Here is a 12,428-nt window from a genome sequence, read left to right as displayed (position 1 = left end):
CCCTTTCCTTCAGAAGCCTGTCAGTATATCCATAACAATATGATATTGACAATTTTTAAAAAAGTCTTGCAAATAAGCTGCAAAGCTTTATTATTATTATTATTATTATTATTATTATTAGTCTGCTGAGCTCCATTTCTCCTGTAGCAACCCACTACATTTCAATACTGGGCACAGAGGAACAATGGAGTGCTCCATCATTCCCCCACAAGCCCCCTTTCTCATCTAAATGCAATTCCTTATATCTTACGGCTATCAGGAAAACGCTTAACTACAGGGCTGTTTTAGAATTAAAACCAGAAACGAGCTAAATCTTTTCAGACAATGACAGATGCTGGTGGAAGTTTAGTAAAGTGTACAAGCTTCCTGCTCTCAGATGGGGTGCAGAGCTTTCCCCCTTGGCCCTGCATGATTGCACCAGGGTATAGCACCATAGCTGGAGACTAAAAACGATGCAGTGATCAAGATTTACTTCAAATGTGCTTGCTCGCTGATCTCTGCAGTCTCAGAGTAAGTGAGTACATGACTCCCAGGGCCTTGGGTTGAAGTATCAGATGAACCACAAACAGTACGGTTCGTTTGGCAGAGAAGCTGCCTTGCTCTAAGGCCAATCGGGCATACAGCTAGATTGCCAACAGCCAAACCTCAAACAGATTGCTATAGAGAGCAGAATGTTTTTTGTTTTGTATATAAAAAAGTGAGGAAAGCCAGTTGAATTTGAATGATACACCTGCGTTCAGCTCATCACTCACAGGAAGGCCCCAGACAAGTCCCTGTTATTCAGCCTAGTCTACCTCAGAGGATAAATACGTAAATGAAAAACTAAGTTAAGGATATATCAATATGCATGCTGAGCATTCGGAATGGACTGGCGTGATTGATTAGGAGGCAGTGGCAAACCTACATTTTGGGGGCTTGAACTGTTATGGGGCCCCCTTTGCAACCAGCAACAAGGTCTGGGTAACCACTGTTATCTTTTTCAATGGGGCTGTTTACAGCAACCTTTACAACACCTGTGCTATTGACTTTCAAACTCTGAAATATATACACACACAAAATTAATCAATTTGAGTATGCGACTCATTTGGGTCTACTAGACCCAATTCTTTTAAGCAATGTGGACTAAAGTAAGTTCTGGGACCCCTCCAGGTTTAGAGACCCTGAAACTTAAATTTCAATAGTTTCATAGAAGATTCGTCCCTGGTGTGAGGTATATTAATATATGCTCTTTCATTCACTAATTTCCTCTTAGCACACCTGGTTTTCTCCCACTGCATTTATATTGCACCCTCCCCTTTGTCATTATTACCACAAAAGTTTGCAATGCCTCCTTGGTTAGTGCCTCGTATATTTTTATGACTTTCAGAATTACATTTCCTTGTCCCCATCCAGATGCCCCAAGTGCTTTCAGTACTTATTTCTAACCTCCTTTTCTTCTTTCTCTTCTTCACAGCGGTGTTGGACCCGGAGCACAAAATTTTTCTGCTCTCTTCTTCACACACCGCTGTTTCCTGATCCGTGGCGTCCAATGCACTTTCCTCTCTTTCCAGGCCACTTGAAAGGAACTCTAAGTCAGACACATCCTTCTCACCCAGCTCTTCCAGCTCTTGCCTCTCTGTGTGAAATGAACCATACCTTCGTGCTGAATCCGATACCCTCATCCTGTTAGTAAAAAGAAAAAAGGCAAAGAAGTAAATTGGATCCACATTCCTATCCACTTTGTCTGCAGGTCCAAGGAGTTCCTTGTTAAGCAAATAAAAAGACATATTAATATGTCTTTGTTTATCTCTCCTTAATTGCCTGGACCTATATGAATTTCTCTGTATTTTGATAAGATCGCCTCCATCAGAAGGCAAGTCATGCAACATCTCTCTTTCCGTTAATAACTATATCCATGTGAATGGACAAAGAAATGTACTATGACTCTCAGTCCTTTTACTGTCATGTTCACCATAAAGTGAATTCACCCTAACACAGGCGTTAGAGCTATAAGTATCCTCCTTATGACAGCCAGTGCTTTTAAAATAGCTTACCCCTGCTCATCTCTATGGGTTCAGTCCTCCTTAAGAGTCTAGTGTGCAATGTTATAGGCCAAAAGAACATGCACTTCACTTGAATGCCACCTCAGTACTGACATCTGATAAGTTGAATGAGAGAACCCTGGGTCTATCGAATCTACAGGATGAAACTTGAATCTAACAGTTCAAGTTCTCCTGCAAGCAAGCAGTTCAAAGGGAAGTTAAGATACAGTAAATGTTTTATCTGGGATCTGTGCATTTCATGGGTGGGGTTGATATTAATCGTACCCCATCAAACATGCTTTTCTCCTAGGAAACTAGACCCTGTATGATAGAAAAATTTGTCTAGCTTGTTCATCCACATGAACTTTGTAGCAGGACCCTCGAAATGCCTGGATAAACAAGAGTGACACACTGACATGTAGCTATTCACACAGCTATTCCTTGGACAGAGAGACCTTGTGGAGAAAAAAATGGAGTTCTACTTTAGGTCAGAAACCAACCAACTCTTAACAAATTTTTAAAATCCCCACTCTTCAAAAACATTCCTAAAATATTTGGATGATCAGAAGTTTAAAGAAAGGGAAGAACAGAACGCTGATTTGGAGGCAAATTACTGAATTTGTAAAACAAGGCGTTTCAGAGATCTTGTGTAAATGAGATCCTCTGTGTTGTAAGTCTTGGTCTGGCAAATAAAACCCAACTGTTTTGCCTAAAGCAGAGGTTATGCTAACATGTGATGGTGTGAAGGATTTCACAGAGCATATTAAGGGCATATTGATTTCAATAAGCAGAAGCAGAAAGCCCTGAAACATATCAAAGTGAAGTGTAAATATTTTAGCTCCCCCACCCCCTCAGCAGAAGGGAACAAAACTCAGGCCTCCTTCTTCTGCCCCACACAGAAAAAGACAAGTCCTGCACAGGACAAAGCAAGGTTGGAGCTCTTGCCTCCTTCCAGTTTCTTCCAAAGAAGCATAGGACAGGGAGGTCACTTCTGGACAATCTGTTTATTTAGCATTCATCCTGCATGGAGATTAGGCTGCTGGCGATTTAATAAGCATTCCTTATCATTTATTTGTGGGGAGGTCAGATGGTGCTGCATAAAAGCACGGATTTTCCTACACTTTCCAGTGCACCTTCCTGCCATTTTCCTTATCACAAAAGTCCGTTCTTTGGGGAAAAGCAGGTTTGTTGCACAACATCTCACAAGCAGCTATAACTGTGCAATCTGAATCTTCTGTGGCGGGACTGAACCCAACCCGACACCCGACAACAGTGACAGTCTGGAAGTGCCTAGAGTGAGAAAGCTAGATTTCTGTCCAAGTACCCAAAGGAGTGCACATCCTGGTTCTGATTCATTCATTCATTTAGAACAGAGGCTTTCAACCTTTTTGAGTCCACGGCTCCCTTGACCAACTACATTGCTTCTGCGGCACCCCTGTGGGGCTCAGGAGGCCAGTTATGTCACCCCTCACCTGCAGAGCTGGCAGCCTCTCACCCTTTTTTTGAACACTTTCCCTTGTGGAGGGTTCCCTCAGCCTCCTCTCCCCTCTCCTTGGGAGTCCTCTGGGCAGCCGCTGCTGCCACCCCTGGTCTCTGAGCTGCCCCCCACTGCTCCAAAGAGAGGTGTCTCCTCACACTGCCCCACAGGGGCCTGGGACTTGTGTCTCCATTCCCAAGAGCAAGGGCTGGTGGATGGGCTGGATGGGCTCCCTCACCCGCTTGCTTGCTTGCTTGCTTGCTTATTCCGAGGCCACCTCAGCTCCTGGCAACCAGCACCCCCTGGCCAGCCCCAGAGGCACCATTCACCTGCAGATCTTGTAGCCAGGGCTGGTGCAACAAACAGCCTTTGGGAGTCAGAGACATGAGAAGGCCTCAGAGGAGGGAAGGAAAGAGGGACAGAGGCTTGTGTTGCCCATGGCACCCCGGACCACCATTTAAGGCACGCCAGGATGCCACAGCATACTGGTTCAAAACCAGTGATTTATAACATTTCTATAACACCCCTCATTAAAAATTTCAGTGCAATCCGCAACAATATAAATGCATTCTTAATAAACACCTGCAGTAAGCCAAACAATTACTACAAGCTTGGTAATAAAAACCAGCAAATTGGTTTGCCCCAAGTCCTATTCATTCATGGTCAGAGGTTTGTGCTCACAAACACTGTCTGCAAAGCTCTAAATTGCAATTAGAACATGTTAAAAGCTCACTGACTCTTATTGAGCAGTTTGTTCCTATCTTTGTGTGATGGTTTAGTAGTACAGTAGTATTTCATCCTTAACAAGGAGATTTTGAAATATACAAAAAAAAATATATTAGGGAACCGATCCTTTAAATAATATCATCGTGCTGCACATTGTGCTAATATCTATTACAAAGGTTAAAAAGTATAGACATTGGCCTGAGTTGCAATAATCTATGCCAGAATTATTAATTGTTAATTTCTCTAGGGAATTTCTTATAGTAAGTATATTAAATAGTAGTGAAGTTGCAAAGAGTTGAAAAGGCATAGTTCTTTCGTTCTTAAAAGTTGTCGCAACTACTCTCAAACTTGACACAACTTTGAATACCAAACAAACACTCTGAATAAATGCAATTGACATTTTATTTCATGCAACTATAGCACTGCAGAGCAAAAATAATAATAAACAGAAGCAAGCACCATTGCTTTCAACAGGACTTCTGACATGTACATATAAGACTGCACCGTTAGGCTGCAATCCTGAACAAAGTTATTTGGTAGTAACTGCTACTTAAATAAACAGTAATTATATCTGATTAAACACTGTTAGGGTTAGAGGACATGGGGGGGAAATGCTAACATCTGGCAAAGGAGTCTATTTTTAGTGTTTAAGGTAGTCACCTGAAGTGGTACTGTATACGACTTTGGACTCCCAATATGTTGAAAAACCATCAGAAAAAAACACACAGCATGTTAGACAAGTGAGCAAATAGATGTTAATCTAAACATAATGCTGTTTACAACTGTGAGGCTCTCTCTCATATGCATAACTCTCGCATTTGCTAAAACGAACCTGATCGTCTGCCTCCATTCCTCACCATGGACTTTAGGGTCTTCCCAGATCTGTTCATAAGGCAAAGAATATCTTGTTGCAGTTGCCATCTTGAGGTCTCTAAGCAAGATAAAAAAACAAACACAAGTACAAGTCTCAGCCAGTGAGATAACAAACAGCTCTGAATACAGGACTGGAGTAGTGACAGACTCTGGCACAAATCAGGAGTCATTACAAAATAATAATCAGTGGACACACTATGAAGGAAAGCCAGCAGAATCTGTCACACTGTCACCAGGGAAATGTGTGTTTGTTTCATTAATGGTTGTCTGGACTTGTCTTTCCATTATTGACCATTGTTGATATTAGACTGCCAACAGAGTATCACGTGTTCACAATTTTCAAATGATAAAAGTTTGTTTTTTTAAAAAAGACTGAAAGTGTATCTTACCAATATTACTTTCAGAAACTCAGTAAAACATTCTTTTAAAAACATTTTAACTGCTTGGATGAAGAAAGGTTTTCCTGGTGTGCGATGTGCAAATCCTGCAGCTTTATATTAGAATAAACGAGCTGAACAGTTAAATTGATAATGAAGTATTACTTCACCACTAATAGCTAAGCAAGCAAATGGGTAAAAAACTACACACATCGTACAAATCCAATATTACTGCATGACAATGTAAAAATAAAATACAAATTGTGTGTACTATGCAGCCCATAATTTCCTGAGCTGCGCGCGCACACACACAGACACAAAATTTGACTAAGCTGATCGTTTGTTTATGTTCAGTTTCCCATGTTCTTAGCTTCGCGCTTTAGCACAGAACCATATGTGATGCATACCCTCCAACATTTCTCCTATGAAAATAGGGACGTCCCATTCCATAATGATAATTTTACTGTTTATGCCCCACACGTCTTTATTTTGGAGGGTATGAAGTTATTAAATTCTGAGGCCGTCTGAAGGCAATCCAGTATAGAAGTGGTTTTCAACCAGTGTGCCATGGCACCCTCTTTCCTTCCCTCCCTCCTCTGATGCCCTCTCGTGCCCCTGCCTCCCAAAGGCTTGTGTGACTGTTTGTTGCAGAAGCCCTGGTTACAAGCTCTGCAGGCAAATGGTGCCTCTGGGGCTGGCCAGGGGGTGCTGGTTTGCCAGTAAGCAAGCAAGCGGGCGAGGGAGCCCAGCCAGGCTGTCCAGCAGCCCTTGCTGTTGGGAATGGACAGACAAGTCCCAGGCCCCTGTGGGGTAGTCTGAGGAGACACCTCTCTTTGGAGCAGTGGGGGGCAGCTCAGAGACCAGGGGTGGCAGCAGCGGCTGCCCAGAGGACTCCCAAGGAGAGGGGAGAAGGAGAGGAGGCTGAGGGAACCCTCCACAGGGGAAGGTGTTCAAAAATGGGTGAGAGGCTGCCAGCTCTGCAGGCGAGGGGTGACATAACTGGGCTCCTGAGCCCCGCCGGAGTGCCACAGAAAGAATGTAGTGGTACCTCGGGTTACATACGCTTCAGGTTACAGACTCCACTAACCCAGAAATAGTACCTCAGGTTAAGAACTTTGCTTCAGGATGAGAACAGAAATCGTGCAGCAGCGGCACAGCGGCAGCGGGAGGCCCCATTAGCTAAAGTGGTGCTTCAGGTTAAGAACAGTTTCAGGTTAAGAACAGACCTCCAGAACGAATTAAGTTCTTAACCAGAGGTACCACTGCCATGGTACTCAAGCCATGGACTCAAAAGGGTTGAAAACCTCCGCTGTATAGGAGTTTTTTTTAAAAAAAAATGTTTAATGTTTTTATATATGTTGGAAGCTGCCCAGAGTGGCTGGGGCTTCTTGTGCTCCATTCTATTTTATTTATTTATTTATTTATTTATTTATTTATACTTTTCAAGTTTATACATTTCACTAATTTGACAACAATTTACAATCATTTTGACATTTCAAAGCTTGACTTCCTCCCCCCCCTTTTCTGTGGTTCCTTAAATTTGCTTTTAATATCTTCTGCATATCCAAATTAACTTAGTTTACCCATTTATTCATCTTCTTTAAAATATACCGTAAACTCTTATGAAACTGCAGGTTATTACAACAATCCTGCCAGTGTTCTTATCTGTTTACAATTTATCTGTAAATATTCAATAAACCATTTCCATTCTAAATCATAGTTGTGGTGCCCAGTTCACGCCCAAACCAGCCGAGATCCCCTAAATCCACCTCTGCTAAGTTATATTGTGTCACCCTGAGATGGGAGGGGAAATACTGTACCAACATTAGCTGTGATGTCTGTAGTGCTTTTTAAACGCTGGGAGGCTTGGGAAATATATAATGGGATCTGTAAGGGCTTGCTGTTATGACTTTCTCTGGTGAAAGTGGGGCTGGAGACAAGAGTTAGGGGACATAAATTAGGAGGCGCTATCAGATCTGAGTGACTAAGAGCCGGGTAAGGCAATAACTGGGAAACTGTCATGGCTCCACTCTGGTTAAAAGAAGGAAATATATGAAGTGGAGCAATAAAAACATACTGAGTATATATTAAGAGCAAAGCAATTGCTTTGGGAAAGGCTGTCAACTTGCTAAGTGTAAGGGTGGGAGGCAGGGCCAGATTTAGGTTTGACGAGGCCCTAAGATACTGAAGGTAATGGGGCCCATTATATGTTAGCTGTCCTTTGTCAACAACAAATTGTTGCTGTTTTTTGTGTAGAATTTATGGACCTAAGAGGTATCTAAAGCCACTTGCACATAGCAATATATATATATATTCAAAGTAATTTTTGAACTGAAATACAAATAAGAAGTATATTAATAGTGAATTGGGGGGGAAGAGAGTGGGGCCCTAAACTATAGCTTGTTTAGTACGTAAATCCAGTGTCTAGGGAACAAAGGCTGCATACACACCACAGATTTAAAGCAGTCACACAGATATGCGACACAGAATCCTGGGAATTATAGTCGACCCCCAAAGCGACATTTCCCACCACCCTTAACAAACTATAATTCCCTTGATTATTTGAGCTGGGGGCGGGCGATATGTACTTTTAAACGGACGGTGTGCACGCAGCAAAATATAAAGGGGTGGGCGGAGAGCCTAGGAGCCAACACTGCATTTTCGTGTTTTAACAACTATTGCAATCTGCTCACGATCAGGCAGGCTAAAAGGCAGCTGACTTGGAGAGTCGTGACAAGGCAGCAAACTGTTGCTTGGTTTTATTTTTGCCGTTGTAATTTTGCTACCAAGAAGTGGGGAAGGCGGGAGAGGTGCTTGTGGGATTCTCTGCCCTCAGGAGCCAGAGTTAACTGTATATGCCTTTCGTGCTAATGCGCCTCAACTGGTGAGAGAAAAGGCGCCATTTGCTGCTCCGCCAGAGGCAGCAAAATGTCTTTCAGTCAGCCATAGCTGAGGAGGGTTTCTACAGAGCACAGGACAGCCGCACGCGCAAAGAAACTACTGCAGCCTCCATTACAGAAGCCAAGCGCCTCTCGCTTTTTTGCCATCGAGAAGGCGGGGCTTGGTTTCGGGGGGCGTGGCCTCCAACCCTATTGCTGCCTTTGCTCTTCATTCTACCGCCATCGCCCAACCGCCCTACGCCCTCCCTTTCCCCCCCCCCCGCTTTGCTCTCAACCAACCTGCGCCGACCCCGCCTACAGACAAACCTCGCTCTTCCTTTGCTCCGCCTCATCGTGCGTAATTGGCTGGAACTGGATCCGAAACTGGGTTCCATTTGGCCAAAAAAAGAAACAGCCCACCCCCCAAAGCGTGCTGCTTTTCCATTGGCCTAAACTACATCCTCGGGGTGACAACAAATCGGAAATGGCGATGTGGGATGAAAAAAAGCAGGGCGGAAACGTAGTTGTCATGGGGACGGCTTGGCGGCTGCGGCCTAGGCGCCCTCTAGCGCAAGGGCGCATGCGCGCGGGATTCCATCGTCCCCTCCCCCCTCCCCTCCTGGCCAGGCGTCCTCTTTAATGCAGCGATTCCCCAATCTCGCACATGCGTACTTTCGGTTCCAACTGAATACGCTCCGAGAACTTTTCCTACGGTTCATCCACGCTGCATAAACATTAGCCTCGAGGACGAACTGCCGCTGCCTCGCTCTCTCCCCTTCGCTTCCCTCGCTGGTCACAGTTGGAAGGCGTAGCCAATCAGAGATCCTGAAGGACCGGCTAATTTGAATAGAGATGAATTCTTTGCATTTCCTCCTTGAATGGATCGCAGATAGAAAAGAAGAGAGAATAGGGGAGAGATATGTAGTTTTGATAAAGAATTGCCTCTCTCTTTTTCCACTCCCAAACCCCACCTGCAAATGCTGAATCGAGGGTTTAGCCCCGTTGCTGATAATTTCCTGGCAGCAGTACAGTACAGTGGTACCTTGGTTCTCAAACTTAATGCGTTCCGGAAGTCCGTTCCAAAACCAAAGCATTCCAAAACCAAGGCATGCTTTCCCATAGAAAGTAATGCAAAACGGATTAATCGGTTCCAGACTTTTAAAAACAACCCCTAAAAGCAGCAATTTAACATGAATTTTACTATCTAACAAGACCATTGATCCATAAAATAATCAATGTACTGCAGTATAAAATAAATAAGACAGCATTGTCGATGATAAAAATTAAAAATTTTCTTACCTGCACTGATGATAGTCATCATTTGGATGGGGGACTTTTATCCAGTTCCACAGTCACACAGTCAGTCAGTAGCTGAACTGGGTTCCACACAATCACAAGAAAAAATTAACCGAAAAAGCCTCAAAAACAAAAATGCAAAATAAATATTAAAAACAAAAGTGTCAAACATAATCCGTTCTGGAAATCCGTTTGATTTCCGAAATGTTCAAAAACCAAGGTGCAGCTTCTGATTGGTGCAAGCGCCCTGAAAACAATAGCCGACAACCGCATCGGACTTTTGGCTTCTGAAAAACATTTGAAAACCAGAACACTTACTTCCGGGTTTTCAGCGTTTGAGAACAAAAGCATTTAAGAACCAAGGCGTTTGAGAACCAAGGTACCACCGTCCTGAAGAAAAGTAGTGCCTTTATTAAACACCTGACCATTTTATCACGACATACGCTTCTTGTGGACTAATGAAATCTGGCCAGCCCAAGGGTTCCCAGGCTGGTCTAGGGGCTACCAAGGAATCTGCGAATTTCATTCAGGGTGGGGTGTCTGTAAAAAAAAAAACAGTTTAAAATCAAACAGCAACCAGCCAGCACATAACTATTCTTGCTTGAATGTTTAGATACAAAATGTCGTTTCACAGCTTTGTTAAACACACACTCCATCTCTTCACTTCCTGTTTGTATAGCAAATGTTGGCTGAATGTCCAGGTGAAGGACAAGCTCTTAAGCAAAAAGTACAGAAGGTGAGTAGAGAACAGCCTTCACCAAAAGCCAATGTGAGAACAGAGATTATGTGTGACCCTACACACACACACACACACACACACACACACACATTCCTGTGTTGGAGTGTAATAGACGCTTTCCAAGCTGGTCATCACAATTAAATTTATGGTCTGTACTGGTGATGCTGGTTTGGACCCAGACCTAGTCATGGTTAGAGTACGGATCCATTAAGTTAGTTTAAAAATAATAATTATTTTTTATCAGACAGCACAGTCCTAACCATGTCCACTTAGAAATGAGTTTCAATAAATTCAATTGGACTTATGGACAGGTAAGTGAGGTTAGGATTGCAACCTTAGTCTGGATCCAACCTCTTCTGGTGACCGTAATTGTAATGTTTTATTTTGAAATCTTTAAGATAGTATTTTAGTTTTCTGTTATGTTGCTTTGACTGTATACTCTATATTTGACTTTCTTCAGATTGTTTTATTTATGTTTTATTTATTTAATATGCTGTAAACTGCTTTGAGATTTTTCTTAAAAATATAAAGCGGTGTAGAAATTTAAAAAATAAATAAATTGTGAGCCCCTTCTCTGCCCTTTTGAGAATAAAAACAGCTTACAGTTTAATATATAAAAGCTATAACTTTTAGAAGGAAAGGCTATCTCTAATTTTTTTCCCCCATTTCATATTACAGGATTAAACTTGAACCAGAACAAATAAATAACAGCAATTGCATGGGATGCACTTTTTGCAAATTGAGACAAGAATACCGCCACATTTAATCAAAAATACTTTATATCAGTCACTCCTGTGAACTGGTTAAAGTTTTTATAGTTTTTGTGAATGATGCCAGACTTCTGTTGAGTGATAATCAGACAACCACCACCAGGCTGAAACCAATGGGATTAAAAAGTAAATAAATTATTGATTCTACTCTTGTATGAATGCTAGTTTCTATGATTGACAGCAGAAAAGAAATAAGCTATAGAAATGTAGGTTTTGTCTTTGGTCTTTTGCTTTTGTCGCTATATTTCATATGCCTTATTACTAGGCTCTGCAGGCTCTTAAGCATTTTAATTTAAAAAAATTATTAAAGCAGCCTGGTAAAACTGAAGTGAAACTGGGACTTCCAGGTTGGCGCCTCCAGGCAATGGCAGAGTTCCTCCGATCGGGAGGAATTTGCTCCGCGGAAATTAGGGTCGACCGCCACGGCGAAGGCGGAGACCCACTGAAATCACAGGCGGGTGAAGCCTGTGAACTTGGGATTCGGCTGGCACCCTTTGCGCCTCCCCTACTCGCGGGGAAACCCTGATTTGGGGATCCGGAGCGAAGTGGGGTGAGTGGCGCGGTGCTTCGAATTGACTGCTTCTTTCACGGAGTGAAGCCGCATCGCTGTTGCCGGAGAGCGCTAACTTTTTCCTGTGGACAATTGGATTTTAAACAACTACCCGTGAGTAGAACGGAAAATTAGATCCTTAAATTCATTAATTTGGCATCGAAACGGGAAGGTTCTAAACAGGAAGTCCGCCTTCCTTTTTTGTAAACAGATTGAAGCAAAGAAGTTGCAAGTTAAAGCCTTGGAAAGTTTATTTTTGTAAAGGATTAAATCTCCATTGGTTAAAACTATTAAACCCCCCTTGGAAGCAGGAGAAGAGGGGGGAAATTTTGGACCTAGTGAGCCTGCAGGAGAGAGTGAAAAACCAAATTACCACTGCTCCGAACCTGGAAACGGGCTGCCAGAAAGAGTGACTTTTTTTGACAGCTAGCAATAAGAGAAATATATTGTTTCCATTGTACTCATCTGCGTTTAAAAAGTAGGAAAAGAAACTATCTTTATAGTTTAAACTGTGTTTGAAAGGATTGATACAAGTGGAGACTGTTTCCCTCTAGAAGGAATTTTTGAAACAGTTACAAGAGTGGAGCTGGGGTTTTTCCAGTTGCAAGATAAGAACTGTATGAAATAGAGATCGACCTTGGACTTTAAGAATGTTGACAGAAGGAGCCTTAGTGACTGTATTATGTAAGATAAGCTATTCGTTGGAACAGCTCCACAAGA

General features: G+C 42.6%; 1 protein-coding gene across 1 annotated transcript in view; it reads right to left on the bottom strand.

Moving 5' to 3' along the window:
• Positions 1 to 8,938, bottom strand: part of TTLL6 (tubulin tyrosine ligase like 6) — a gene marked incomplete at its 3' end in the record, with an annotated part of 33,928 nt that extends 24,990 nt beyond the window's left edge. Inside the window, 3 exon segments of the mRNA XM_080979293.1 lie at positions 1,427 to 1,662; positions 5,057 to 5,155; positions 8,681 to 8,938. Coding sequence (XP_080835419.1) covers positions 1,427 to 1,662; positions 5,057 to 5,155; positions 8,681 to 8,748 — 403 coding nt within the window. The 5' untranslated portion in view covers positions 8,749 to 8,938.
• Positions 8,939 to 12,428: the final 3,490 nt, after the last annotated feature.

Source organism: Podarcis pityusensis (assembly GCF_964106645.2).
Source record: "Podarcis pityusensis genome assembly, chromosome: 13".
Classification (NCBI taxonomy): domain Eukaryota; kingdom Metazoa; phylum Chordata; class Lepidosauria; order Squamata; family Lacertidae; genus Podarcis; species Podarcis pityusensis.
Note: the sequence above shows the minus strand (reverse complement) of the source record. Positions and strands in the feature narration are given on the sequence as shown.